General features: G+C 43.5%; 1 protein-coding gene and 1 long non-coding RNA gene across 13 annotated transcripts in view; one reads left to right on the top strand and one right to left on the bottom strand.

Moving 5' to 3' along the window:
* The window catches only part of herc1 (HECT and RLD domain containing E3 ubiquitin protein ligase family member 1), a 217,426-nt gene that overhangs the window by 88,653 nt on the left and 100,877 nt on the right, over positions 1-27,896 (bottom strand). For all 12 annotated transcript variants that reach the window (XM_033014841.1, XM_033014842.1, XM_033014847.1 and 9 more), the window contains 11 exons: positions 27,230-27,498; positions 25,135-25,350; positions 22,938-23,058; positions 19,518-19,755; positions 16,002-16,174; positions 14,635-14,790; positions 11,523-11,629; positions 8,815-8,925; positions 6,124-6,300; positions 5,737-5,976; positions 3,804-3,887 (listed from right to left, as the gene is read on the bottom strand). In XM_033014841.1, coding sequence (XP_032870732.1) covers positions 3,804-3,887; positions 5,737-5,976; positions 6,124-6,300; positions 8,815-8,925; positions 11,523-11,629; positions 14,635-14,790; positions 16,002-16,174; positions 19,518-19,755; positions 22,938-23,058; positions 25,135-25,350; positions 27,230-27,498 — 1,892 coding nt within the window. The remainder of the gene's footprint in view (positions 1-3,803; positions 3,888-5,736; positions 5,977-6,123; positions 6,301-8,814; positions 8,926-11,522; positions 11,630-14,634; positions 14,791-16,001; positions 16,175-19,517; positions 19,756-22,937; positions 23,059-25,134; positions 25,351-27,229; positions 27,499-27,896) is intronic.
* Positions 788-20,938, top strand: LOC116968199. Its single transcript, XR_004410422.1, has 3 exons — positions 788-803; positions 20,738-20,742; positions 20,828-20,938. It is a non-coding gene; the product is annotated as an uncharacterized LOC116968199 (long non-coding RNA).

Genomic DNA, 27,896 nt, shown 5'->3' with positions numbered 1-27,896 from the left:
AGCAAACTGAAGGTCTAATATTGAACACACATTTTTTAGAAACATAGATAATAGGTGCAGGAGGAGGTCATTCGGCCCTTCGAGCCAGCACCGCCATTCATTGTCCCCAATCAATAACCCATGCCTGCCTTCTCCCCATATCCCTTGATTCCACTAGCCCCTGGAGCTCTATCTAACTATCTTTTAAATCCATCCAGTGACTTCGCCTCCACTGCCCTCTGTGGCATGGAATTCCACAAAATCACAACTCTCTGGGTGAAAAAGGTTTTGAGAAGAGGGCTGATGAATACTGAACTATTATATTGAATGCGCACAGTGTATGGAACAAAGTGAATGTGCTTATAGACCAGTTAGAAATTGGTAGGTATGATGATGTGGGCATCAGACATGCCTTAAAGAGGTTACATTCCATCAGAAAGACAGACAGGTGGGCAGAGGGGGTGGGGTAGCTCTGCTGGTAAGAAATGAAATTCAGTCCTTGCGATGACATAGGATCAGAAGATGTATTATCCTCATGGGTAGAGCTAAGAAACCGCAAGGGCTAAAAAGACCTGTTGGGAGTTATATACATGCCTCCGAACTGTAGCCAGGATGTAGCGAACAAATTAAATCAGGAGATAAAATCAGCAAAAAAGGCAGGCAATGTTATAGTGGTCATGGGGGATTTCAATGTGCAGGTAAACTGGGAAAACCATAGATTCCAAGAGAAGGAATTTGTAGCGTGCCATGAGATGGTTTCTTAGAGCAGCTTGTAGTCGAGCCTACTTGCGTAAAGTCACTTCTGGATTTGGTTAAGAAGGAACGTCAGATGCTGTAAAATTGAAGGTAGACAAAAATGCTGGAGAAACTCAGCAGGTGAGGCAGCATTTATGGAGTGAAGGAAATAGGCGACGTTTCGGGTCTCGACCCGAAACGTCGCCCATTTCCTTCGCTCCATAAATGCTGCCTCACCCGCTGAGTTTCTCCAGCCTTTTCGTCTACTCTGCATTTGGTGGCGTGTTACAAACTGGATTTGATTAGGGAGCTCAAGGTAAAGGAATCCCTAGGAGGTAGTGACCATAATATGATAAAATTCAACCTTCAGTCTGAGAGGGAGAAGATGAAATTAGATGTGTTGGTATTACTGTTGAGTAAAGGTAACTAGAGGCATGAGAGAGGGGGTGGCTAAAGTTGATTGGAAAGGGACCCTGACAGGAATTACGGTGGCGTAGCAATGGCAGGACTTTCTGGGAGTAATTCGGAAGATGCGGGGTCATTTCATCCCAGAGGAAGAAAGGCGACCGTGGCTGACAAGGGAAGTCAAAGAAGGTATTAAACTAAAGGGCCTGTCCCAGTTACCCGATTTTTTTGGCGACTACCAGTACTACATAGTTGCAGCAGGACGCCGAAGATTTTCAGCGGCGACCAGAAAAGTGTACGACTCTTTGGGAGAATACTCACGACCATACAGGCGTCACCCCACGACACTGTTTCCGGGTCAATAATAGTCTAGGCTCACATCTAAACAACCTTCACTATGCCAGGGCACCATGAACTGGTTGTTCATATACTCAGTTGTTCAATACTGACAGCTGAGCTCAGTGACAATGCCAGCGCCACAGTGGTCTCCCAGTGCATGCTGGCTACTAAATGGAAATATCGCTTTACTTAATTACTTACATTCTCCACAAACCACTGTCTCCTCTCATTCTGCAGTAATCTAGGACTTGTGTATTTACAAATTATCTTGTCAGTTCTCTTTAGCTTCAGCCTTGATCTTAGTCTAACAGGGGTAGGGAAACCATCTACAGCAGCACTGCCATCTCTCGCTTTCACCAAATCAGTCCAACACATGTATATCATGTAAAGAATGAAGAATACCCTGCCGGACTATAATCTTTCTTCCATACATTTTTCCTTTAGCTCATAACACAACAGTATGAACATGAAATTCTCCAATGTCAGTAAGTAACCAATAACACCGCGCTGGCCAATACTCCCACCCTCTCCACTCCCCTCTCTACCCTTGCCGCACCTTAATGCATCTATTTCTTCCACACTGCCGCCCACTTTCCTTCCATCCCCTTCCACCTATATTCTTTCCTCTGGCTTCACATTTCATGCCTCCTCTACATATCTCACAATCTGTTATCTTCTTTTCATCGCTGGCCTTCGCGCACACATTTGTCAATCAAGCCTCCTCATCTGCATCTGCAGAACTTGTGTAGAAAGGAACCAACGATAGACACTAAATGCCAGAGTATCTCAACAGATCAGGCAGCATCTCAGGAGAAAAGGATGAGTGGTGTTTCGGGCTCCCAGAATGTTAGCATTCGTTGTTCTCCAGAGATGCTGCCTGGCCCGCTGAGTTACTCCAGCACTTTGTGTCCACCTATCACCTACCAGGCTTGTCCCACCCCGTCTAGCTTTCTCTCACCCCCTCCCCATACAATCAGTCTGAATAAGAGTCCTGATCCAAAACATTGCCTATCCATGTTCTCCAGAGACATTATTAGCCTGCTGTGTTACTTAGCATTTTGTGTGTTTTTATATAGAACTGCAGCAGGTGTTTAATAGCCTTTTGGTAATGATTGTAATCATGAGTTGAGCTGAAAGCTGTGATAAAGGCACGATACGTATTCTTGCATCAGGCATATCTGAATGATACAGCTGCTCAGAAAGTACAGCCAAATCACTAAGACCAGCGGGAGGCAGACACACGAGGCTGCAACATATTGACCAGCTAAGCACCAAGAAGCAGAGTGGCTAATAGCATTTAAGCATCAAGACAAGCATTTCAATCACCCAGGCATGAAGGCAATTGGCCAAGTGTGGAAAGATGTGTGTCCACGTCTATACAGTGGGACGAATGGCCTGTTTCTAAGCTGTATTATCCCAACAACACGACTGACTCTCGTTAACAAAAGGCCATCACAAGGGAATGCTTTACTTGCACTCTTCACATTTTCTCCACTCAGCATTTCAACTAGCGGCACCGTGGCCCAATAGTACAGTTGCTGCCTTGCAATGCCAGAGAGCCTTGTTCGATCCTGACTATGGGTGCTGTACATATGAAGTTTATACGTTCTCCCTGTGACCGCGTGGGTTTTCTCCAGGTACTCCGGTTTCCTTGCACATTCCAAAGACATGCAGGGTTGTTGGTTAATTGGATTCTGCAAAATTGTCGGTAGTGTGTAGGATAGAACTAGTGAACGGGTTCACTAGTCGGCACGGACTTGGACCCTGTTTCCACGCCTCATCTCTAAACTAAAAACATTCAACTCATTTTCATGTTGCCCTTTTAGTTTAGTTTAGAGATACAGTGCAGAAACAGGCCCTTCAGCCTACCGAATCCGCACTAACCAGTGATCCCCGTACACCCGCACTATCCTCCAAAATATTTACAATATTTACCAAAGCCAATTAACCTACAGACCTGTTCGTCTTTGGAGTGTGGGGGGGAAACCGGAGCACCCGGAGAAAACCCACGCAGGTCATGGGGAGAATGTATAAACTCCGTGTGCAGAAAGCAGCTGTAGTCAGGATGGAACCCAGGTATCTGGTGCTGTAAGGCAGCAACTCTACAGCTGTGCCACCATGCCGCCCCTGAATGGCCAGCAAGAGGAGGAAACCTGGAGGTGGGCTGGATTGGGTTCAGATTTGATATTTTAACTTCTTTTCGGACTTGACCATAAAACAGCCGCCATTTTCCTGGCAAAACACTTTCATGAAGCCCTTTTCAAATCATTCCAAAATACAGCTTCACGTTTGATTTAATTCAAGAAAACCCACAGGGGACCTGCCAGTGGGTAAATTGTCTTTACCTTTTCACCAGGATTACTGCTGTAGAACATGACACAAGGGTACAACTCTGCTGCATCCACATCTTCAAACGCTAACTTAGGTTCCTAAATGGAAATAAAGTGGGACATTTAATTAAGAAAAGCTGCTTCAGTAACACATCCGTGAAAACAGCAACAATTTGGAACTGTATCTGTAAGCAATTTCCAGCAGGCGCACATTACATAATTAAATGTCAGTAATATCCAGACTGACTGTTAAAAAAAACGCATTTCTGCACAAAAGTCTGAAAAATATTGGAGTTCTCAGCTCTTTAGTCGTTTATATTCTGTGCATGCTGCACTTTAAAATAAAATGTTCATGTCAACTGATAATTAATTCCAGCCTGTAGCCAACAGTAAGGAATCTTAATGGCATATTAAAGCATGAAAGTACACGGTGCCCTTTGCCGCAAAGCTCCCTGGTTCAACATCAACCTGTTCTACAATCTACCAGTATATAGATTGCAACTGAGATTATTTAGCCAGCAGAGAGAAAAGTAAATTAGCACCATTGGCAGAGGCATAAATCATGTCTGATTGGTATAACAAAAGCTCAGTTGGCAGGGTAACCCTGGAAATTATCCTGTCTGGTCAATAAACTGGGAATACAAGACCTGAATAAGGGTCTCGACCCAAAACGTCACCCTATTCCTTTTCTGCAGAAATGATGCCTGACCCACTGAGTTACTCCAGCTTTGTGTCTATCTTCTGCAAATGAGGAGCATATTTTATAAATTATGACAGGTTATTAGCAGAGATTAGTTTAAATTGGCGTCATGTTTGACATAAACATTGTGGGTTCGAAGGCCTGTTCCTGTGGGGATATGGTCGTAGACTGGGCGATTGTTTCGCTGGACACCTTCGCTCAATCCGCCTGGACCTACACGATCTCCCTGTTGCCAAACACTTTAATTCCCATTCCCACACTGACCTTTCTGTCCTCGGTCTCTTCCATTGTCAGAGTGAGGCTAAACACAAAGGAACAGCATCTCATATTTCGCTTGGGTAGTTTACAACCCAGTGGTCCGAATATTGATTTCTCGATCTTCAAGTAATCCCTGCATTCCCTCTCTCTCCGTCCCTCCCCACCAGCTTCTCATTCTCACCTTGCAAACAGCAAGGCCTGTTTCCTTTATCATTGTTACTTTTTTTGCATATCTTTCATTCATTTGTTTTATATCTCTCCACATCACCTTCTATATCTCTCGCTCCCCTTTCCCCTGCCTCTCAGTCTGAAGGGTCTCAACCCGAAACGACACCTATTTTTTTTCTCCAGAGATGCTGTCTGACCCGCTGAGTTACTCCAGCATTTTGTATCTATCTATGGTCAATTAAGATATCAGCACAAAACTGATTCCTGAGGTAGTAGACTGACTAATGGAGAGAGATCGAGTCATTTGAGGAATCTCATAGAATACTCCAACACAAACAGGATTGGAAAGGTTTGTTACAGGAAGGACATTCGTAACGCCAGGGAGCGCAAGAATGAGGAGTCATAGCAGATCAAGGAATAAGATGTTTAAAACTCAAATGAGGACAAATTTCTTCTCCCAGTGAGAGGTGAAAACAAGAAATTCTCTTTGACAGAGCGCTGTTGAAGCCAAATCATTAAATATACTTTTTTTTAAAGTTGGAATTATTTGGAGTAGAGCGCTCAAGGTTTATGGGGAGAAAGCTGACCATAATATTGAAGTAGATGAATAGCCATGATCTCATTACATGGTGCAACAGGCTTGAAGGGCTGAATTATCTACTCCTGCTCCTTTTTTATGCTTTTGTTTATATTCAAATTTCAAAGTTAATCCTATTTTGCAATTTGTTTGGAATTTGCAGAGGAGGCGGGGGGATGTTTGCAATAAACCACTTTTATTGGCATATAGAGTTTACAAATACCAAGGACATTGAGAGTGTTTACCTCTCCGTTTTTCCCAAATGAGATTGTCCTGGCCTCCATGTCGAGGACGCATGTTATGTGGTCTCCTTGTGTAAAGCTGAAGAGAGTCAGCGTCTGTTCACCATTGTGGTAAAGATTACCGCTGTAAGCCCTGTACAGCCACATGTCCGAGGTAGTCCGATGGTTGAAATCATGCACAGGCCAGCGTGATACTCCAACACACGTGCCTTCATTACCTCGATTCTCCTTCACTATATAAAACTAGGAAAGAAATTTGGAATGTGTGATACTCTCGAAATATATATTAAAGTGACACAATGCAATGCACGCATTTCAATGCAGACAGAATTCAAAACATGCTACTCTTAAATATTTTTTTTACATTTTCTGCATTTAATTTAGATGTACCTTCCACTGATAGCATCCAGAAGCAATGCCAGTCGATGCGAGACCATAGCCCTTTCCACCACTCCCATGGGTCAGTACTTGTCCATTCTCCACCGCACAACACTGGGTTTTCTCAGGATCAAAGGATACTTCTTGGATAGGAAGATTTTCGTCTTCTTCTTCTATTTCTCCTTGCTTCTATTATAGTTACAAAAATATATAATCATTAAGCAAGTTTCTAACAGTACAGGATAATTATACAACATATATATCCTGGCAACAACATTTTCACAACGGGCACAGACTTGCATAATTCAAGCCTGATCCAACATTTGGGGCGGGAGCCTTGCGGGTTGACGAGCCTCGCGCATCAGCAGAGCCCGCGGCTGGGGCCTGGGCCGCGGAGTCGTCCGGGGGGGGGACCCGGCGGTGATCATGGAGGAGTTTGGTGCAGCAGTCATCGAGGTCGATCGTTGAGGGCGCCGGCTGCCAAGGACAGGCCACGTGGGAGACAGAGCACGGGCCACGGGGAACATTGGAGGATCTGGCATGGGAAGACCGCTGTGAGGGGCGTGTGACACACACACAAAGGAGGACCTCCCTGAGTGGGGTGGGGGGGGGAAGTACAAAGGAAGACCTGACGTGTGGAAACCACCGTGGGGACGGGGCAGAATAAGGGTAGGCCTGGTGCAGGATACTTTGTAACTTTGTCAGTACCCTTTATGTAGCAGCTATTTGCCTACCTTGGGTTTGCAAGCAAAGAATTTCACTGTGGCTTGTTGCATGTGACAATATTCAATCAATTCAATTCAATTTAAAGGAATATTCAAACTCCACACAAGAGAGGGAAGAGGGACAGTGATTCATGAATGATAAACACAAATTGACTCAATGGCAACTAATTTACATTTAACTGATTGTGCTTCGGGGGGGGGGGGGGGGGGTCACAGAAATGAGCAGTTTTTGACAGGTGTGTCAGTGGTTGTTGCATATAAATGTAATCCAATCTCAGATGTTGATGATTAGTTTGGATTGAAAGGTTGTAGGTCAGTAGTTCCCAACCTTTTTCGTCCCGTTTACCCCTGGCAACTTTAATAGCATTTAACAATGTCTGTTCACTTATTTATGAACAACTAATGATGAATAGATACTGGTGTACCAGAACCAAACACAGTCAATCAATGAGGAAAAAATATGTACAAATCCACACATTTACCCCCTGGGTAGGTGAAATTTACCCTCTGGGGGTAAATTTACCCCAGGCTGGGAACACTTGTTGTAGGTAAACATGATAAACCAGCATATAATTGGAGTTAGCAGTAAGTACATTTCAGTGTCAGCTGTGAGCAAGACAGAGAAACACTTGCTGGGGGTCTGACTGGATTTAAACCTTTGCTGGACCACCTGAGCTCCCACAACCACAGACAACTCTCCCTTTTGATGCACTGCCATCATATCCTTCACGGTAATCCTTTCTCTCCTCTCTACCCCACGCCAGTGATCTTCTATTCCCCAATTGCTCTAATGCAGTTTTTTCCTCTTTCATGTTCCTCCTCCCTCTGTGTAATCGGAGGTCATCTTGTAATCAGCCCCAATCTTTTTAAATGGTTTTCTTGGCCATTGTTGGTCAGCAAACAGAGGGGCAATAAAGACAGACACAAAAAGCTGGAGTAACTCAGTGGGACAGGCAACATCTCTGGAGAGAAGGAATGGGTGAAGTTTCAGGTCGAGACCCTTCTTCAGTCTGGCCCGCTGAGTTACTCAGATTTTTGCGTCTATCTTCAGTTTAAACCTGCATCTGCAGTTCCTTCATACACAGAGGGGGGGGGGGGGGGACAATTTGGGTCTAGCTATCAAATTCTACACAACCTCAAAGTTTCTCACATATCTGGACTTCCCAACCTGCAGGAGGGGGAATCCTTTGGTCATCTTGCAAACATTGAGCCGCAGTAGCAAGAGTTCAGTTCCTTTCCTACTTTTAAATGTGAATAAACCTGTGGGAATTCAGGTGAATTGTGAAATGCTTAAATATTTGTTGTTTCTCGATTTTGCGGCAATACTTTTATTATTTCACATTCCACCCAACATCTACTCACTATTTTACTAATTCTCTTCCTTACAAATTTTACTTCAAATTATTTGCTGGTCCCTGGATTTCAATAAATAGTCAAATTAGAATCTAACCCGAAAACACTATACTGAAATCTCCGAGTGTCCTTTTTAATATGGCTTTATATTTGCCATTAGACAGTGATCCATAGACGGTCAAGATTTAAAAAGGGTAGAAATTTCTGAGTTCTATTCTAATAAGTCATTAAACAAATGCTGGTGTTCTGGCCACCTGTCATCCATCCACAATGAACATCTTCAACAAGCAGCCTTAATCCCATTTCCTTTACTCGGATTGACGTCCTTATTGCTCTTCCAATTTCCATGCAGTGGTTTACATTTTGAACTTTTAATCTCAGTTTGAACTGATTTAAAATACATTAATTGTTTATAAGACTAAAGGGGAAAGTGTATTGTCATATGCACAAGTGTGGTGATGTACATGGTCAGTAAAAGAACATACGTTCATAAGTTCTAGGAACAGAATTAGGCCATTCGGCCCATCAAGTTTACTCTGCCATTCTATCATGGCTATCTATCTTTCCCCCTCTACCCCATTCCCCCTGACACCCGTACTAATCAAGAACATGCAGGGTGTGGTACCTGTAGTTTTGTTGGCTGCTCCTTCTCCTTGATCTGAATTGTGTGTTTTGCCTGGGAAATGGGGGCCTCCCACATGCAATTAGAGATGAGCAAGAATAGGTGTTCCACCACCTGGAAAAACAATACAAACATCCAAAAATAATTACTGTGTTTTGCACCTGACAATAGAAACAGACAGAAAAAATAGGTGCAGGAGTAGGCCATTCGGCCCATCGAGCCAGCACCGCCATTCAATATGATCACGGCTGATCATCCAAAATCAGTACGCCATTCTGGCTTTTCCCCCCCATATCCCTTGATTCCTTAAGCCCCGGGAGCCAAATCTAACTCTCTCGAAAACATCCAGTGAATTGGTCTCCACCGCCTTCCGTGGCAGAGAATTCCACAGATTCACAACTCTCGGTGAAAATGTTTTTCCTCATATCAGTCCTAAATGGCTTACCTCTTATTCTTAAACTGTGACCCCTCGTTCTGGACTCCCCAATAAACCACTATTGCACTACCAGAACTTTAGTAAACTCTGCACACTAATCATCTTCCAGGCTTTAATTTCAAACACCATTACTGATTTCATCACTTCTGGCTGTCTGCGTTCCACAACCTCCAACGGTATTATTTCCCAGCCCCGCACAGCCTGGTTTTACCTTCTCCCCAAAATCCACAAACACAACTGCCCTGGCAGACCCATTGTTTCTGCCTGCTCCTGTCCCATGGAAATTATGTCCACATACCTCGACTCCATCCTAACCCCCCTGGTCCAATAATACCTTGCACGCCCTTCGTCTTTTTAATGACCCGTTTTCCGAGCCCCCACTCCCTCATCTTTGCTATGGATGTTCAGTCACTCTACACCTCCATCCCCCACCAGGAAGGCCTTAAAGCCCTCCGTTACTTCCTCGACCACAGAACCATCCAATTTCCCTCTACTAACAGCGGAGCTGGTCCTCCCCTCAACAACTTCTCCTTTGACTCCTCCCACTTCCTCCAAGTCTAAGGCGTAACTATAGGCACCCGCACGGGCCCCAGCTATGCCTGCCTCTTTGTAGGGTACATTGAACAATCCCTGTTCTAGGCTGCACTGGCCCTATCCCCAAACTCTATCCCCGTTACTGCTACCTCCTGCACCCATGCAGAACTCAAGGACTTCAACTTTACCACAAATTTTCATCCTGCACTCAAATTTACTTGGACCATCTCCCACACCACCCTCCCCTTTCCTGATTGCTCAGTCTCCATCACAGGAAATAGACTATTGAATGACGTCTAATACAAACCCACTGACTCCCACAACTATCTCGACTACACTTCTCCCCACCCTGCTTCCTGCAAAGATTACCCCCTACTCCAAATTCCTCCGTCTACGCCGCATCTGCACGCAAGATGAGGTGTTCCATACTAGAACATCTGAGATGAGCTCATTCTTCAGGGAACGGGGGATCCCCTCTCCCATCATAGATGAGGCCCTCACTCGTGTCTCCTCGGTACCCCGCAGCTCTTCCCTTGCTCGCTTCCTCCTAGTCGCAATAGAGACAGAATTCCCCTAGTCCTTACCCCATCAGCTATCACATACAACACATAATCCTCCAAAATTTCCGCCACCTCCAACGGGATGGATTAGCCACATTTTCCCATCTCCACCCCATTCCGCCTTCCACAGAGACCGTTCCCTCCGCCACTACCTGGTTCTCATCTCTTCCCACCCAAACCACCCCCTCAACAGGTACCTTCCCCTGCAATAGCAGAAGATGCAACACCTGTCGCTATACCTCTCCCTCGACTCTGTCCAGGAACCCCGACAGTCCTTTCAGGCTAGGCCGAGGTTCACTTGCACGGCCTCCAACCTCATTTACTGTATCCGTTGTTCAAGATGTGGACTCCTTTACATCGGCGAGACCAAACGCAGACTAGGCAATCGGTTGGCGGAACACCTTTTGCTCAGTCTGCCTGAACCAACCTGATCTCCCGATTTCTGGACACTTTCATTCTCCTTCCCATTCCTACACAGACCTTTCTGTCCTCGGTCTTCTCCATTGTCAGAGTGAGGCTAAACACAAATTGGAGGAACTGCATCTCATATTTCGCTTGGGCAGCTTACAGACCAGTGGTATGAATATTGATTTCTCTCAATCCAGGCAGCCCCGGCATTCCCCCTCTTTCTATCCCTCCCCCACCCACGTCGCACTAGCTTCTCATTTTGACCCTACAAAGCTTGCAATGGCCTGTTTCCTTTATCATCGTTACATTTTTGCATATCTTTCATTCATTGTTCTTTATCTCTCCGCATCACCATCTATATCTCTTGTTTCCCTTATCCCTAACCGTTCTGAAGAAGGGTCTCGACTTGAAACGTCACCCATTCCTTCCCTCCAGAGATGCTGCCTGTCCTGCTGAGTTACTGCAGCTTTTTGTGTCAATCATCTTCCTTAATTGGGTTTAGTTTAGTGATACAGTGTGGAAACAGGCCCTTCGGCTCACCGAGTCCGCTCCAACCAGCGATCCCCGCACATTAACACTATCCTACACACACTAGGGACAATTTTACATTTACCAAGCCAATTAACCTACAAACCTGTACGTCTTCGGAGTGTATGGAACAAGCTGCCAGAGGAGATAGGTGAGGCTAGGACTATCCCAACCTTTCAGTACATGATACGGAAGCATTTCTAACACCACTCTAAAGATATAATTCCCAAGAGTAGCTACGTTACCTGTATCATCTGATCGTCTTCTACACTCGACTCACAGGCAGGCAACACTGCTTCCAGAACATGAAGGGCCAGCAATCTGGTTCTGAGGTTGCCAGCCAGTGGGACACCTGCACGACAGAGGACATGGTTTGCTGGTGCGGTTTGCAATGAATTCAGGAAGCACAAGAGATTCATGCAAACAATCAAATGGTGGCTTTTGATCATGTGTACTGCTAAATCGTAATTGATTATAAGAAATGTACACGTAATAAGCTTCAATGTTATATATGTATATAGAAACATTTGAAAGGAACAGTTTTGAGCATTACAATCTTCCTGAAATGGTAGAGGCATTTATTAATAATTGCAAACCTTTATCAGATATATTCTACATGTGTTTAGTGCAGCACAGGGAAGAACTAGATGCAGAGTTTTGCATTATCCCAGTATTAACATTTGCCAGGGATAACAACTTAGACCAAGTACACTACATCAATTTGTCTGGGAAGCCTACCTCAACCATTTTGAGTACAGAATGCTAATGCATTTGGACTGCAATGTGAATCTAAGTTCTCATCGGGAAAGCTCCTTAAACTGGGTTACCAGTGTTGAGTTTTGCAGCACTTTAACTCGGTAATCACTGGACCCAGGAGCCATTCACCATTCACAGCTGAACTTGAGCATCAATATTGCTTTAACACTTCGTCCCCACATCCCTCAAGATACCAGTGTCGCAGTTTTTATGAAAGCTAAATCTGCTTTTCCATTCTTCCAATGAACATTGATAATAATGATGCACTTCCTCTTGTATCTCATCCATCACCTTTATGCCCAGTCATATGGCAGTTCTTATATCCCACTGCCAACTTTTCCTGCCCTTCTTGCAATCTACAATCTAATCTTGTGCAACCAGACAATAGATGCAGGAGTAGGCCCTTCGGCCCTTCGAGCCAGCACCGCCATTCACTGTGATCATGGCTGATCATCCCCAATCAGTACCCCATTCCTGCCTTCTCCCCATATCCCCTGATTCCGCTATTTTTAAGAGCCCTATCTAGCTCTCGCTTGAAAGCATCCAGAGAACCCACCTCCACCACCCTCTGAGGCAGAGAATTCCACACACTTACCACTCTCTGTGAGAAAAAGTGTTTCCTCGTCTCCGTTCTAAATGGCTTACTCCTTATTCTTAAACTGTGACCCCTGGTTCTGGACTCCCCTAACATCGGGAAAATGTTTCCTGCCTCTAGCGTGTCCAAACCCTTAACAATCTTATATTTCAATGAGATACCCTCTCATCCTTCTAAACTCCCTCTCATCCTTCTAAACTCCCTCTCATCCTTCTAAACTCCCTCTCATCCTTCTAAACAGAGTGTGTGGTCTCATCAAATACCTTCCTTAACGCCCAAGTATTGCCCATTTTCTGGTTCCTCTTGCCACAGGGCCAGTTTCACGTAGCATATACATTTTCAAATAATAGTTAAATTAAGTTTGATTTTAAGCAGTGCAACTCCACTGAGCAAGTGTGAGCACTTTACGAGGTCAAATGTAAGGGAAAAATATACAATTAATGGCATGGCCCTGAACAGCACTGATGTACATAGTTGGACTCTTGGAGTCCAAGTCCATGACTTCTTGAAAGTGGCAACACAAGTACATAAAGTGGTAAGGATGTATATAAAATGCTTGGTTTCATAGGTCGGGCCATTGAGTATAAGAGTCTGGAAGTCATGATGCAGCTTTATAAGACTGGTTAGGCCACATTTGGAGTATTGAATGCAGTTCTGGTTGCCCCATTATAAGAAGGATATGGAGGCTTTGGAAAGGATACAGAGGAGAGTTGCCAGAATGCTGCCTGGATTAGAGGGCATTAGCTGCAGGGAAAAGTTGGGCAGTCTTGGATTGGTTCTCCGGAATGCCAGAGACTGCTGGGAGACCCGATAGAAATATATAACATTATGAGAGGCAGAGAGGATAGACTGTCAGAACCTTTATCCCCAGAATGGAAGAATTTAATACTAGAGGGCAGAGCATTAAGGTGAGAGGGGCAAAGTTCACAGGGTTGGTGGGTTGAGGTAGGTTTAAGACACTTTTGTATAGGCATCTGGATATGCTGGGAATGGAGGGATATGGATTATGTGTAGGTAGATAGGAGGTAGACAAAAATGCTGAAGAAACTCAGCGGGTGCGGCAGCATCCATAGATGTTGCCGCACCCGCTGAGTTTCTCCAGCATTTTGTCTACCTTCGATTTTCCGGCATCTGCAGTTCCTTCTTGAACAGGTAGATAGGAGATTGTCAAAGTCCCTCGTGCAACCCAAGTGGTTTAGTTGGAGTTCAGTGTTCAATACCGTGATGGTCATTAGGAAGAAGCTGTTCCTGGACCTTGAAGCAATGAAATTATTGAACAATATACCACAACACTTTGCTAATTTGGATGAATTGGCAGAGGTAGAATGAAAAGAATAGACAATAGACAATACGTGCAGGAGTAGGCCATTCGGCCCTTCGAGCCAGCACCGACATTCAATGTGATCATGGCTGATCATCACCAATCAGTACCCCGTTCCTGCCTTCTCCCCATATCCCCTGACTCCGCTATTTTTAAGAGCCCTATCTAGCTCTCTCTTGAAAGAATCCAGAGAACCTGCCTCCACCGCCCTCTGAGGCAGAGAATTCCATAGGCTCACCACTGTGAGAAAAAGTGTTTCCTCGTCTCCGTTCTAAATGGCTTACTCCTTATTTTTAAACTGTGACTCCCCCAACATCGGGAACATGTTTCCTGCCTCTAGCGTGTCCAAGCCCTTAACAATCTTATAAGTTTCAGATTAAACATTAGATAAGCAACAGCAAATATAAGAATTCAAACTTTGTAGCTGTATATATCTTTTCTACATCGCATGCATTTTGTCATGGGTGCAAAATAAATCTCTATAACAAGAGCTTCAGAAGTTTGAAATTTGTTTGCAAACCATCTGATATAACAGCAACAATTACTGCATTCCAACACTAGGTGCTGCAGCCATACAGAGCTTCCTAACCACACTCTAAGGCCAACAGAATGGCCATGCAAGACATCCGGAGAGATTCTCCTATGTTATCCAGTTTCTGCGTTCAAGAGCTGAGAAGCTGCGTACCTGAAAAATACTTCTGAGCAGCAATGTTAAGTAGCACTTCCGTCCATTTAGGCGAGGCCATTTTCGACTGAATAGCCTTCGAAGACACAACTCTGCGTAGGAAAACAAGAAAATCCCCCAGCTGCAGCTCAGCAGTGTGCTGCTTCCGAAGAATTGCTGGAAAGTAAAGATAAGAGTTAAATAAACTGCTTTCTCTATTCTGTGCACATTTCTGAAATCAATAAAGCTTACAACCGGGGTATCAACAATTTATCTGTTATGCCAAGAAGGCAGGAAAATGAGATCTTGATTTATGAACGTTTGATTTACGAATGTTGACTAGAAAGCACTGTCCCCATTTACTAACTTTTATTTTAGTGTCTGAACAGCATACCAATTTCACTTATAGGCATACGTTGCATCAAAATATATTTTATGCACATTGCCCACCCTTTCCAATTTATTAAAATCCATGGATTGAAATATTTTTCAGGAATGTATACCTTTTGGAAATTGGGGGGTGTCAGCACAGAAAATTAGTTCAGTTAGAAGGTTAGTACCCTGGCTGGCCAACGATATGCCAACTGGCTTCCTTCTGAGCACCTGGCCTATGAATTTTCAGAAATCTTAAATACTTTATTATTATTCTTTGACCCGCCTCCTGACCCGCTGAGATACTCCAGCCTTTTGTGTCTGTCTCCTGTAGTCTCTTTGACCCGACAGAGAAGAGGAGAATGCTGGAGAACAGAAAGGCACCGGGTACATAGTTCCCTGAAAGTATCATTATACTCAAAAAGGGTGGGGTAGAGATGTTTGGTTCGATTGCCGTCATGAGTTGGGGCATCGTGTTATACATGTGCAAGACATTGGTGAGATTGCATTTGAAGTATTGCGTGCAAGTCTGGTCGCAAGGATATGATTCATCCAGATTGAAGGCACAAAGGATTCACAACAGTGTTGCCAAGATAGGAGGACTTAGAATCAGAGAAATAAAACATGCCCTTTGGCCCTGCCTGTTCATGTGCCTGTGTAGAACCAGGAACAACACATTGTTTAAAAAGACAGTAATATGGATAGGAAAGGTTTAGAGGAATATGGGCCAAATTCAAGCAAAGTAGACCAACTCAGAAAGGCATCTTGGTGCCATATAACACTGCCGATGGCTCTCTATGTATTATTTAGACAAGATCCCATTAAACCCAGTGGAAGAACTAAAAGGTATTGAGGTCTTGGGAGCATATAAAGGCTACCATAGTAGAATTCAAACTGAATTCAAACTGTGGTGATTTGGTCTATTGGCTAACTCCTGCACATTATTACATGTACCTCCCTTTACCTCATCTACCCTTAATTTTAACACGTACTGTAAAGCTACATATGCTTCATACCTCGAAAATCCTTTGCATCCTCAGTCTCGCCAGTGTCATCCAGTTTGTTCTCTCTGTTTCCGTGCAAGGGTGTTAGCTGCACTCCAGCCTGGGAGAGCAGGTTCTTCAGCTGACTGCACAGCAGATCCAACAGGGACTGAACCACCTTCGGGCTCAGCTTGTCTGCGTACGTTCTAGAAGAATAAAGCACAAAGGAAGCACAATTGTAAATCTGAAATGGTGCAAAAGAAACCATTTTAGTGTTCATTACATTTTCACACTGCTCCATGGATTTCTGAGCCACAGCATTTAATGGATGGAAGATTCAGCTTACATTGCAGTGCATACGGTGTCCATGCATCACAATGTAACAGAACTTCATTTTCATACATTTTCAAGAAAGGCAGTTGGGATTTGTAGGAGTATACCAGGTTAATTTACTTGATTCGGCATATCGGTTATGTGAAGAAAGGCTTGGATAGTGGAGAGAATGTTTCCGCTAGTGCGAGAGTATGGGACCAGAGGACATAGCCTCAGAATAAAAGGACGTACTTTGAGAAACTAGATGGAGGAATTTCTTTAGTCAGAGGGTGATGAATCTGTGGAATTCATTGCCACAGAGGCCTTCAATGGATATTTTTAAGGTGGAGATTGACAGATTCTTGATTAGTTTGTGTGTTAGGGGTTATTGGGAGAAGGCAGGAGAATGGGGTTGTGAGGGAAAGATAGATCTGTCATGATTGAGTGGCCTAATTTGCATATAACATAAACTATGGAAGAGACTGCAGAGTTAGGAATGTTTATCCTTTTGAGGTTTAAGATAACTTTAGAATGCAGAATGATAAAGTGTAGGATAGACACACTGACCTTCACTATGCTCAACATATTTTGAGAATCTACAAAGTGCCAGATTCACGTATGATTATAAAACGAACTCTTTGAAATGCAGTCAGTGTGCAAAATGAAGAGTTCTAGGAAGCTGCAATGATGGCTCCATCAGCAAATTCAACAACAGGTTGGTAAAGCTACTTAAAAAAAAGGGCAAAAAAAGGAGGTAATGTGGGTTACTATAGGATGCATACTTTCCGAGACTCAGGACTGGAAATTCTGAAGTCTATTTGACTTTTCACAAAAAATATCGTGCAAGTGGCAGCTCAATGTTCCAGGGTACAGGAGCTTCAGCACAGACAGGTGAGGGAAAGAGAGGTGGGAGGTGGCATTGTTGGTTAAGGAGGATGTCACGGCTGTGTTCAGACAACCTTGTTCCACCACAGACATTACGGACGGTTCGTCTAGTGAGGCTATATGGGTGGAGCTGAGGAACAAGAATGGGATGATCACTTTGTTGGTGGTGTACTACAGACCCCCGAATAGTCAACGGGAATTAGAAGAACAAATGTGCCGGGAGATTGCAGACAGCTGCAGGTCAAATAAGGTTGTTGTAGTAGGGGATTTTAACATTCCCAATATAGACTGGGAAAATCATAGCGTGAAGGGTACAGATGGGGTGCAATTCCTCAAAAGTGTTCAGGAGAGTTTTCTTAAGCAGTATGTGGAGGCCACCACACGTGAGAGGGCAACACTGGATCTAGTATTGGGAAATTGGGAAGGGCAAGTTAATGAAGTGTGTGTGGAGGAGCCTTTTGGGACCAGTGACCACAGTTCAATTAGGTTTAAGATAGTTATGGATCGGGACGGAGAGGGTCCACGTGTTAAAATGCTCAACTGGGGTAAGGCCAACTTTGATGGTATGAGAGAAGGTCTCGCTCAAGTTGACTGGAGCAGGTTATTAGATGGGAAAGGAACATCGGCCAAGTGGGATGTTTTTAAAAGTGTACTGATGAAAGCTCAGGATGTGTACATCCCCGTTAGAGTGAAGGGCAAAGCAGGCAAACGTAAGGAAGCTTGGCCGACGAGGAAAATTGAGACATTAGTCAAAAACAAGAAGGATGCATGGGACAGGTATAGGCAGCTGGGATCAAGTGTATTCCTGGAGGAGTTTCAGGAACAAAGGTGTAAACTAAAAAAGGAAATCAGAAGGGCAAAAGGGGGCCAGGAGATAGCTCTGGCGGGTAGCATTAAGATCAATCCCAAAAGATTTTATAAATACATAAGGGGGAAAGGGGTAACTAGAGAGAGAGTGGGACCTCTCAGGAATCAAAGCAGTAACTTCTGTGTTGAGCCACAGGAGATGGGCAAGGTGCTAAATGAGTATTTCTCCTCTGTATTTACTGAGAAGAAAGACAGTAGGACAGAGGAAATTGGAGCAGTCACTGGAAGTGTCTTGAGAGCAGTCAGGGTTATTGTCGAAGAAGGACTGAAGGTACTGGTGTGTTTGAAGATAGACAAATCTCTTGGGCCTGATCTGATATATCCAAGGACATTGAGGGAAACCAGTAGAAATTGCGGGAGCCCTGTTTGAAATTTACAAGTCGTGCTTAAATACAGGAGAGGTGCCGGAAGACTGGAGGGTGGCAAATGTTGTGCCTCTTTTCAAGAAGGGCTGCAGGGAAAATGCTGGGAGCTATAGGCTGGTGAGCTTAACATCTGTAGTTAGTAAGTTACTGGAGAGTATACTGAGGGATAGGATATACATGCATTTGGATGGGCAACGATTGATTAGGGATAGTCAGCATGGTATTGTTCGTGGGAGGTCGTGTCTCATAAATCTGATTGATTTTTTTGAATAAGCGACCAAAAAGGTTGATGAAGGCAGATCTGTAGATGTTGTGTACATGGAGTTCAATAAGACGTTCGACATGGTTCCGCATGGTAGGCTGCTCTGGAAGGTTAGATCGCATGGGATCCAAGGAGAGATAGCTGAATGGATAAGCTTGAAAGGGTTCAGAAAAGATTTACGTGTATCTAAATCTTCCACTGGTTACAATGGAGAGCACAATTAGGGTGTAATAGGTTTGGTTAGCCTAATCCAAACAGTGAGCCACAAAACTCTATTCAGTGCAAGTGAAACCATCTTTCTGCCCCTGAAAACTACATGTAAACCAGATCTGCCTTCATCAACTACCCCCCCCTCCCCCCCCAACAAAAAAAGATTGGTGCACCTTTTACATAACTGTCTGAATACCATTCTAGTTATTCAGCTCATCTCATTTAACAATAACTCACATTTCACCATTTTATTTAATGCTAAAAGACTATTATCCAAATCACACAAACACTGACATCCAAAACTGAGTCGTGGATGAATGAGGGTCTGAAGAAGGGTCTCGACTCTATTCCTTCGCTCCATAGATGCTGCCTCACCCGCTGAGTTTCTCCAGCATTTTTATCTACCATGGAATGAATGAAGATAACTAAATGCCTGGGATGAAATTTTCATTATAAACATTTTGGGTTTTTTCCTCTCCTTATAAAAATGAGTTTAAGGATTCTTTTAGAATGATCTTTGCGATTTCACTGAATACTCAATACACACTAACCGGCTACCAGTTCCTCAGATCTTACAGATCAACTCAACCATAATATTTCTATTCCAAACTAATTACTGATAAAAAATAAAATAAACATGATACTTACCCTGTGGTAATGGCTAGAATCTGAAGTAATCTGGTACTGGCTACCTTTAAAGCTGTGCTGAGCTGTGAAATGCCGGGCTTTTGTAACAACTGCAGTGGCTGTCCCAGCATAGTATCGGTGCCACACAACTGGGACAATACATTCAACAAGCCACTGGAGATTGCCAAGGAGACATCTACAGGGTGATAACGTACACTAAGTGCAAAAACTGTCACCAGTAAAAGGCGTTGTTGTGCTCCTGAAAAGAATGTCAAACATGAATAAAAACACGAGCATTCATTGTTAACAATACTAATAAACACTAATGCAATTTTTAACCACCATAGTTCTAACATATTTGCATTCTTTATTCAAGAATATCTTGCATAATTCACTATAAAAATGTAAAATACGAGTTCAACCTCCACACAATTTCAATTTGGAAAGGCTGTGGAAGAGGGAATGGTGATTGCAGAGCAGGGAAGGGTAAATAAGCTCGAGCTGCATAGACTATTATTGTTCTCATTGCACTATTATTGTTTGCTGTGTGTGTGTGTGTGTGTGTGTGTGTGTACATATAGACAGACTGTACGTTTTGTCTCTCTCTCGTTTATTATATTGTTCACAGTGTACTATGTTTACATATTCTGTTGTGCTGCTGCAAGTAAGAATTTCATTGTTCTATCTGGGACATATGACAATAAAACACTCTTGACTCATTGTATGAAAATCAAATTTAATAAGATGTGTCTTTTTTTCCTAATGTTAGAGATGGCAGACGAGAGTACTTGGACCCACAGCGGAGTGACACACAACATCCCATTAGGAATCTATAAATGTAACTATGAAATTACAACGGTGCTTGTTATTTCCTGGCAGAGATCGGCAAATACAAAACGCTGGTTCATCTTCAACAACCCACTTCCATTAGCTTCATGCACAGACAGAAAATGGACTTCTAGTTCAGAACCAATAGGCCTGGTTAGAGTGGATGTGGAGATGATGTTTCCACTAGTGGGAGAGTCTCAGACCAGAGGCTATTGCTTCAGAATAAAAGGATAGACACAAAAAGCTGGAGTAACTCAGCGGGACTCAGAATAAAAAGACATAGTTTTAGAAAGGAGATGAGGAATTTCTTTAGTTAGAGGGAGGTGAATCTGTGGAATTTATTGCCACAAAAGGCTGTGGAGGCCAAGTCAATGGATATTTTGTAAGACGGAGATTAATAGATCCTTGATTAGTACAGGTGTCAGGAGTTATAGGGAGAAGGCAGAAGAATAGGGTTGAGAGGGAATGGTAGATCAGCCATGGTGTTCAAAAGGGAACTGCAGATGCTGGAATATCGAAGGTACACAAAATTGCTGGGGAAACTCAGCGGGTGCAGCAGCATCTATGGAGCGAAGGAAATAGGCGACGTTTCGGGCCGAAACCCTTCTTCAGACTGATAGGGGGTGGGGAAAGAAAGAAGGACAAAGGGAGGAGGAGGAGGAGCCCGAGGGCGGGCGGATGGGAGGGTGGGAGGAGACAGCTAGAGGGTGAAGGAAGGGGAGGAGACAGCACGGGCTAGCCAAATTGGGAGGAGGTTGTGAAACTGTCTCCGGAGAGAGGAGGAGAACTTCTTCAAAGTAGGCATACCTTGAAGAGATATCGCAGTGGAGTAGACAAAGTGTTCAAAAGGGAACTGCAGATGCTGGAATATCGAAGGTACACAAAATTGCTGGGGAAACTCAGCGGGTGCAGCAGCATCTATGGAGCGAAGGAAATAGGCGACGTTTCGGGCCGAAACCCTTCTTCAGACTGATAGGGGGTGGGGAAAGAAAGAAGGAAAAGGGGGGCAGGAGGAGGAGCCCGAGGGCGGGCGGATGGGAGGGTGGGAGGAGACAGCTAGAGGGTTAAGGAAGGGGAGGAGACAGCTAGGGCTAGCCAAATTGGGAGGAGGTTGTGAAACTGTCTCCGGAGAGAGGAGGAGAACTTCTTCAAAGTAGGCATACCTTGAAGAGATATCGCAGTGGAGTAGACAAAGTGTTCAAAAGGGAACTGCAGATGCTGGAATATCGAAGGTACACAAAATTGCTGGGGAAACTCAGCGGGTGCAGCAGCATCTATGGAGCGAAGGAAATAGGCGACGTTTCGGGCCGAAACCCTTCTTCAGACTGATAGGGGGTGGGGAAAGAAAGAAGGACAAAGGGAGGAGGAGGAGGAGCCCGAGGGCGGGCGGATGGGAGGGTGGGAGGAGACAGCTAGAGGGTGAAGGAAAGGGAGGAGACAGCACAGGCTAGCCAAATTGGGAGGAGGTTGTGAAACTGTCTCCGGAGAGAGGAGGAGAACTTCTTCATGATTGAATGGTGGAATAGCCTCATAGAAACATAGAAAATAGGTGCAGGAGGAGGCCATTTGGCCCTTCAAGCCAGCACCGCCATTCATTGTGATCATGGCTGATTGTCCCCTATCAATAACCCGTGTCTGCCTTCTCCCCATATCCCTTGATTCCACTAGCCCCTAGAGCTCTATCTAACTCGATGGGCCGAATGACCTAATTCTGCCCCTAGAGCTTAGAGTTGTGTCTCAATTTTATATAGGATTTAAAAAAATCAAGAATGCTAAATGCTAACTAAATGTTAAATAAAAGATAAATCAGTCTGAAGAGGATCTTGACCCCAAGCATCACCTATTCCTTCTCTTCCTGTCCTGCTGAGTTACTCCAGCATTTTGTGTCTATCAGAGATTTAAACCAGCATCTGCAGTTCTTTCCTACATATTCTAATCTCTGCTCGTTGGCTATTTTAGAATGGAATAAAGAATTGGACCTGCATCTCTTCCTGTTTACAAACAGCCAAATTATTGACACCCGTATAGATGAGTGAGTGTTTGGGAGACTGGTGGGATAGATGGGGATGGATCTTCTGTTTCTTGTGTGTGGTGGGAAGAGGGTATTTCAGGTTGCCTTCTCTCCTATCCTTGAGCCACAACAATATAGCTGGGTTGAGCCCAGCTGGGCTGGGAGCGTGAAGCAGACTCACTCATTCACTCACTAGATCATTGAGGCTCCTGTCACAGCTATCTCTATGATTCTCTCCCACACACTTTCCGGCTTACTAACAGTTCAGCTTCAGACAAGTGATCAGGAAAGGAACGCTGGTATAATCTGGGGGTTCCTGCATTTAGGGTTTGAGGATTCTGAACAGAATGAAGAATTCGGAAATTGGAAAAAAATATTCTATATTGCTAATGTTCATGACATTATGATAAATTATATTGCAAATAATATTATTAATTATTATATGTAAAGTATCCTGCTAATTATGTGTTTACATTTAGTTTTATTCTTGAAACCTTTCCAAAAATAATGCTGCATAAAGAGAGGAAAGTAAATTTGTAATTGCGTTGTTTAATCAGCTTCTCAATATCTTTCAGTTTTTATGATATAGTCCAGTCCCTTACCAATGTGGTGCTTGTTTGCCTGTAAAGCCCGCTCAAGAATAGCAGACAGCTGTTGGTAGATCTTGTGAACTGCATCCTGGATGTCCAACTGAATGGTTCTCTTAGCAGCTCTTATGCCATCCTGAATGAACAAATTAAAAAGTTTGGTAAAAATGTATTGATCTTATAAAGGGCCTGTCCCACTTTTACGACCTAATTCGCGACTTCTGCCGAGTTTGCCCTTGACTCATACTCGCAGCATAGCCGTCACGAGGTCGTAGGTAGGTTGTGATGCTAGTCGTAGGTACTCGTGGCACCAAGTAGGTTGGGGCGTTTTTTCAACATGATGAAAAATGTCCACGAGTAAAAAAAGGTCATGAAATAGGTCGTGAAAGTGGGACAGGCCCTTAACACAATAACTATACACCAATAATATTTACAAACATACTGGAATTCAAAAGAAAATAAATACGGTTTAATTTAGATCCAGAAGCACCTTACAGGCAGAGAAGTATTTCTGTCGTTGCTCATAACACAGGGAAATGCAGTAACTGCATAAATAACTGCACTTTTTTAAAATTAATTGTATTTTAACTTGTATTTTAACGTATTTTAACTTGTTATGTATGAAAGCGTGGTGTTATGTTTGTCTTGAAGCTGTCGTGGCACTGTAATTTCCTGAAAAGGATTATTAAAGGAATAATCTAATCTAATCTAATAGAAAAATCAGAACTATCAAGAAATGAAGATAATTTGTTTAGCAAAATTGCTAGAGGGAATGATATCACTAGAAAAACTTCTGCTCCTCTTCAACATAGCCCCTTTGTTTTATTCATCTCAGAGGGCAGATGAGGCACATGATTAACTTCTCAATCAAAAAAAATGCCAGTAGTCAGGGTAAAACACATGGTGTACAAATTTGTTGTAAAGGGCCAGATTGACAAACTAAATCACTTCTAACAGCTACTCATGAGAATATTTTTTTACATTAAACATATAGAAATATTCATTTATAAACCATGCGGGGAAATACGAATGTGACAAAAATAGTGCTGGAGTATAACTCAGCTGATCAGGCAGCATCTCTGGGTAGCTGGGTGGTTGTCAGGTTGCCCAACATTGGAGAATTCAATGTTGGGTAGTAAGCTATCCCAGCGGAATGTGAGGTGCTGTTCCTCCAGTTTGCATGTGGCCTCATTCTGGTAATGGGGGAGGCCTAGGACAGAAAGGTCAGTATGGATATGGGAAGGAGAGTTAAAATGGATAGCAACCAGGAGATTCAGTAGGTCTAGGCGGACCAAGCTCAAATGTTCGGCAAAACAGTCTCCAAGTCAACGCTTGGTCTCAACGATGTAAGACCACATCGGGAACACCGGATGTAGTAAATGAGGTTAGATGAAGTGCACATAAACCTTCTGCTGTCATGGAAAGACTGCTGGAGTCCCTGGATGGAGCAAGGGAGAAAGTCTAGGGGTAGATGTTTCAAGCCTCCTCCATTGCCAGAGTGAGGCCATGCGCAAACTGGAGGAACAGCACCTCATATTCCTCTTGGGTAGCTTAAACCCAATGGATTCAACATTAACTTCTCTAATTTTAGATAAGTTAACAGAAATTGGAAACATTGAAGATTTTAAATGTTTATTTTTTGGGTTATAAGCTACCCAAGCAGATAACGAGGTGCTGATTCTCCAGTTTGTGTGTGGTCTCCCTCTGGCAATGGAGAAAGCCAAGGACACAGAGGTTGATATGGGAATGGGAAGAATAGCAGACAATGGCTAGCAAATGGGAGATCCAAATAGGCTTTGGCAGACTGAGCAAGTGTTTGGCAAAACGCTTGAATTTATATTAAGAAACAAAGAGCCTATTTGCACTTAAATTTTTACCTTCATTAACTGTGTTGATGTTATTTTTATGTTATCATTGAATTTAAGATTATTTCCTCTCTTGCAGACTTGCTATTCACAATAAACGTGTACCTGATAGTGAAATGCAGAAACAAGGACCTATAGATGCTGGTTTACATTTTAAAAAAGTGCTGAAGTAACTTGCTAGATCGGGCAGCATCTCACACGAACATGGATAGGTGACGTTTCGGGTCAGGACCCTTCTTCAGACTGAATCTGAAGAAGGTTCCCGACTCAAAATGTCACCTATTCATATTCTCCAGGGATGCTGCCTGAAACACTGAGTTACTCCAGTGCTTTGTGTCCTTTTTTACCTGATAGTGATGCAGTTGAACACTTTCACCGTTGATTTCTATATTTCCGACTGTGCCCAGGCCAAAGCATCCTGCAAGAAATTGCAGTCGGACTGAAGTGAGCAAAGAAGCAGAGTGGAACCATGATGCCAGGCAATTGTTTCCTGCAAACTGGCTGCCCTTTTCCTCCATTCCAGAAAGCAACACCAGGATTTGATGAAGCGATGCCAGTCGAAGCTACAATGCATTAAACATAAATGTGAAGTTACAGAATCTTAAATTCTAATCATTTAGTTTGATTCTTTGCATTAATATCAATTAGAATTCATCCAAAAATAAACTTGACATGAACGATTATTGACCATTATTTCACTGCACACCATGTTTAAAAATTTCATACATATGTTAACCAGTTTAGTTTAGTATGGAGATACAGTGCGGAAACAGGCCCTTCGGCCCACCGAGTACACGCCGACCAGTGGTCACGCCATACACTAACACTATCCTACACACTAGGGACAATTAAAAAATTTACCAAAGCCAATTAACCTACAAACCTGTACATCTTTGGAGTGTGGGAGGAAACCGGAACACCCGGCGAAAACCCATGCAGTCACAGGGAGAACGTACAAACTCCCAACAGATAGACACCCATGGTCAGGATCGAACCCGGATCTCTGGTGCTACTTTAGGCAGCAACTTTACCACAGTGCCACTGTGCTGCCCTGGTGCCAACTACTTAAAAATAGAATAGGCAAGGTCATGTCCAAGTTGTGCATGGTGTGGAGGTGGGAGAGTGCAGGGAGGTTGGTCTGCAATAGGTATTCATGAGATACAAGGCTTGGATGGGTGGGACCTCATGGGTGTTAGTTTGGGCAGGAGAGAAAAAGAGGGGAGGTTTAATCATCGTAGGCCATTGGTGAGGCTAAAGATCACGGAATCCGTAGCTTTAGCACAACTTCACTGTGATTAATTGTTATAATTAAATTAATTATATCCCACACAAAAGTGTTAAGACACTGGATCCAACATCCACGCTTCCACCGTTACCAAAGTAGGCTGCATGAGCAAATAGTCTAATCATATCTGGCTACTCTGCTACCAATCACATCACCATCCTTTCCTTCATGTACCCAGTCAATTTGACATTGAATGCTGAAGATGAGATCCGCAGCCTCACACACCTCAGCAATTATCTCCTCCATTTAATATTGTACCAGTGATCTATCATTCCAGAAATGACCTGATAAGTTCATGTTATAGTAGCAGCATTAGGCCATTCAGACCATCAGGTCTACTCTGCCATTCAATCATGGCTGATCTATCTTTTCCTCACAACCCCATTCTCCTGCCTTCTCCCCATTATCTCCGACACCCGTGCTAATCAAGAATTTGGCCATGTGCACCTTAAAAATGTCGAATAGCTTGGCCTCCACAGCGTCTGTGGCAATGAATTCCACAGATTCATCACCAAAGAAATTCCACAGATTCATGCCAAAGAAATTCCTCCTCATTTCCTTTCTAAAGGTACGTCCTTTTATTCTGAGGCTATGGCTTCTGGTGCAGAAGGTAGTTGAGGCCAGTTCATTGGCTATATTTAAGAGGGAGTTAGATGTGGCCCTTGTGGCTAAAGGGATCAGATGGTATGGAGAAGGCAGGTACAGGATACTGAGTTGAATGATCAGCCATGATCATATTAAATGGCGGTGCAGGCTCGAAGGGCCGAATGGCCTACTCTTGCACCTGTTTCTATGCATAACTCTCCAACCAGTGGATACATCCACTCCACATCCACTCTATCCAGGCTCGGTATATTCGGTAAGTTTCAATGTGGTCCCCCCTCATTGTTCTAAACTCCAGCGAATACAGGCCCAGTACCCAGTGATAGGTACAGCAAACAGTACATTTCTATCTACTTTCCATCATTCAAAACACTTCTAGCATATTGTTCTGTACTCTGTGGCAGTCAAATGAAGGAAGTTCCTTTTTAAGTCTTTCTTCATATTTATTTTGCCCGGTATCAATTCAGAATTCTTGTGAATCTATGGGGCATGTTCATTATTATAGCTGACGTGTTTAACTCGATAAAAAGCAAACACGAATACCTACTACTTACCTCAGACCTCATCTGCTGCTGTTCCATTGCAATGATGATGGCTTGAGGGTTGGAGGACATATTTTCTTCGGGCTCTTTAAAAGCTGGGGAAGTGCCAACGCCTCCACTCACAAAATTAACCACATTATCAATAAAGGCGTGAATTCCGAATGACTGGTTCAAACCAAATTCCAGTGTATTAGACAAGGGGGAAGTATCATAGGATGCATCTCTACTGTATTTCAGCCACGTCCAAGAAGTTCTCAGGGAATCGGTGCTATAAGGAGGTCCTGTGGAGCAGAGAATAATGGAAATAAGTCAGTGTAGGACCCCAAGAAAACCACAAACTTCATTGTTAGATATTGAATCAAAATCAACAAAGATAATGATCATGCAAAAAGCAAATCAAAGCAGCACAAACTGCCAGGACCTCCGTTTATTCCAAACCACACAGAACATTTAGAAGGATTGTGAGGTGTGGACTGAGGAGAGGACAATTATTGACCAACCAAGAGACCTTAAAGATCCTTCGTTTAAAATTCTACAAAATGCTTTTGCAACTGTTGCGCAAGCTCATTGCAAATCCAAACGACGCTATAAACGCTGTAACAAGAGAATCCCAAGAACGTTTTCTCTGTATTCTAGAACAGGTAAATGTCCGCTGTCGTATCTGATCACTGGATATACT

Source organism: Amblyraja radiata, chromosome X, assembly GCF_010909765.2.
Source record: "Amblyraja radiata isolate CabotCenter1 chromosome X, sAmbRad1.1.pri, whole genome shotgun sequence".
Taxonomy (NCBI): domain Eukaryota; kingdom Metazoa; phylum Chordata; class Chondrichthyes; order Rajiformes; family Rajidae; genus Amblyraja; species Amblyraja radiata.
This window is presented reverse-complemented; position numbering and strand designations above follow the sequence as displayed.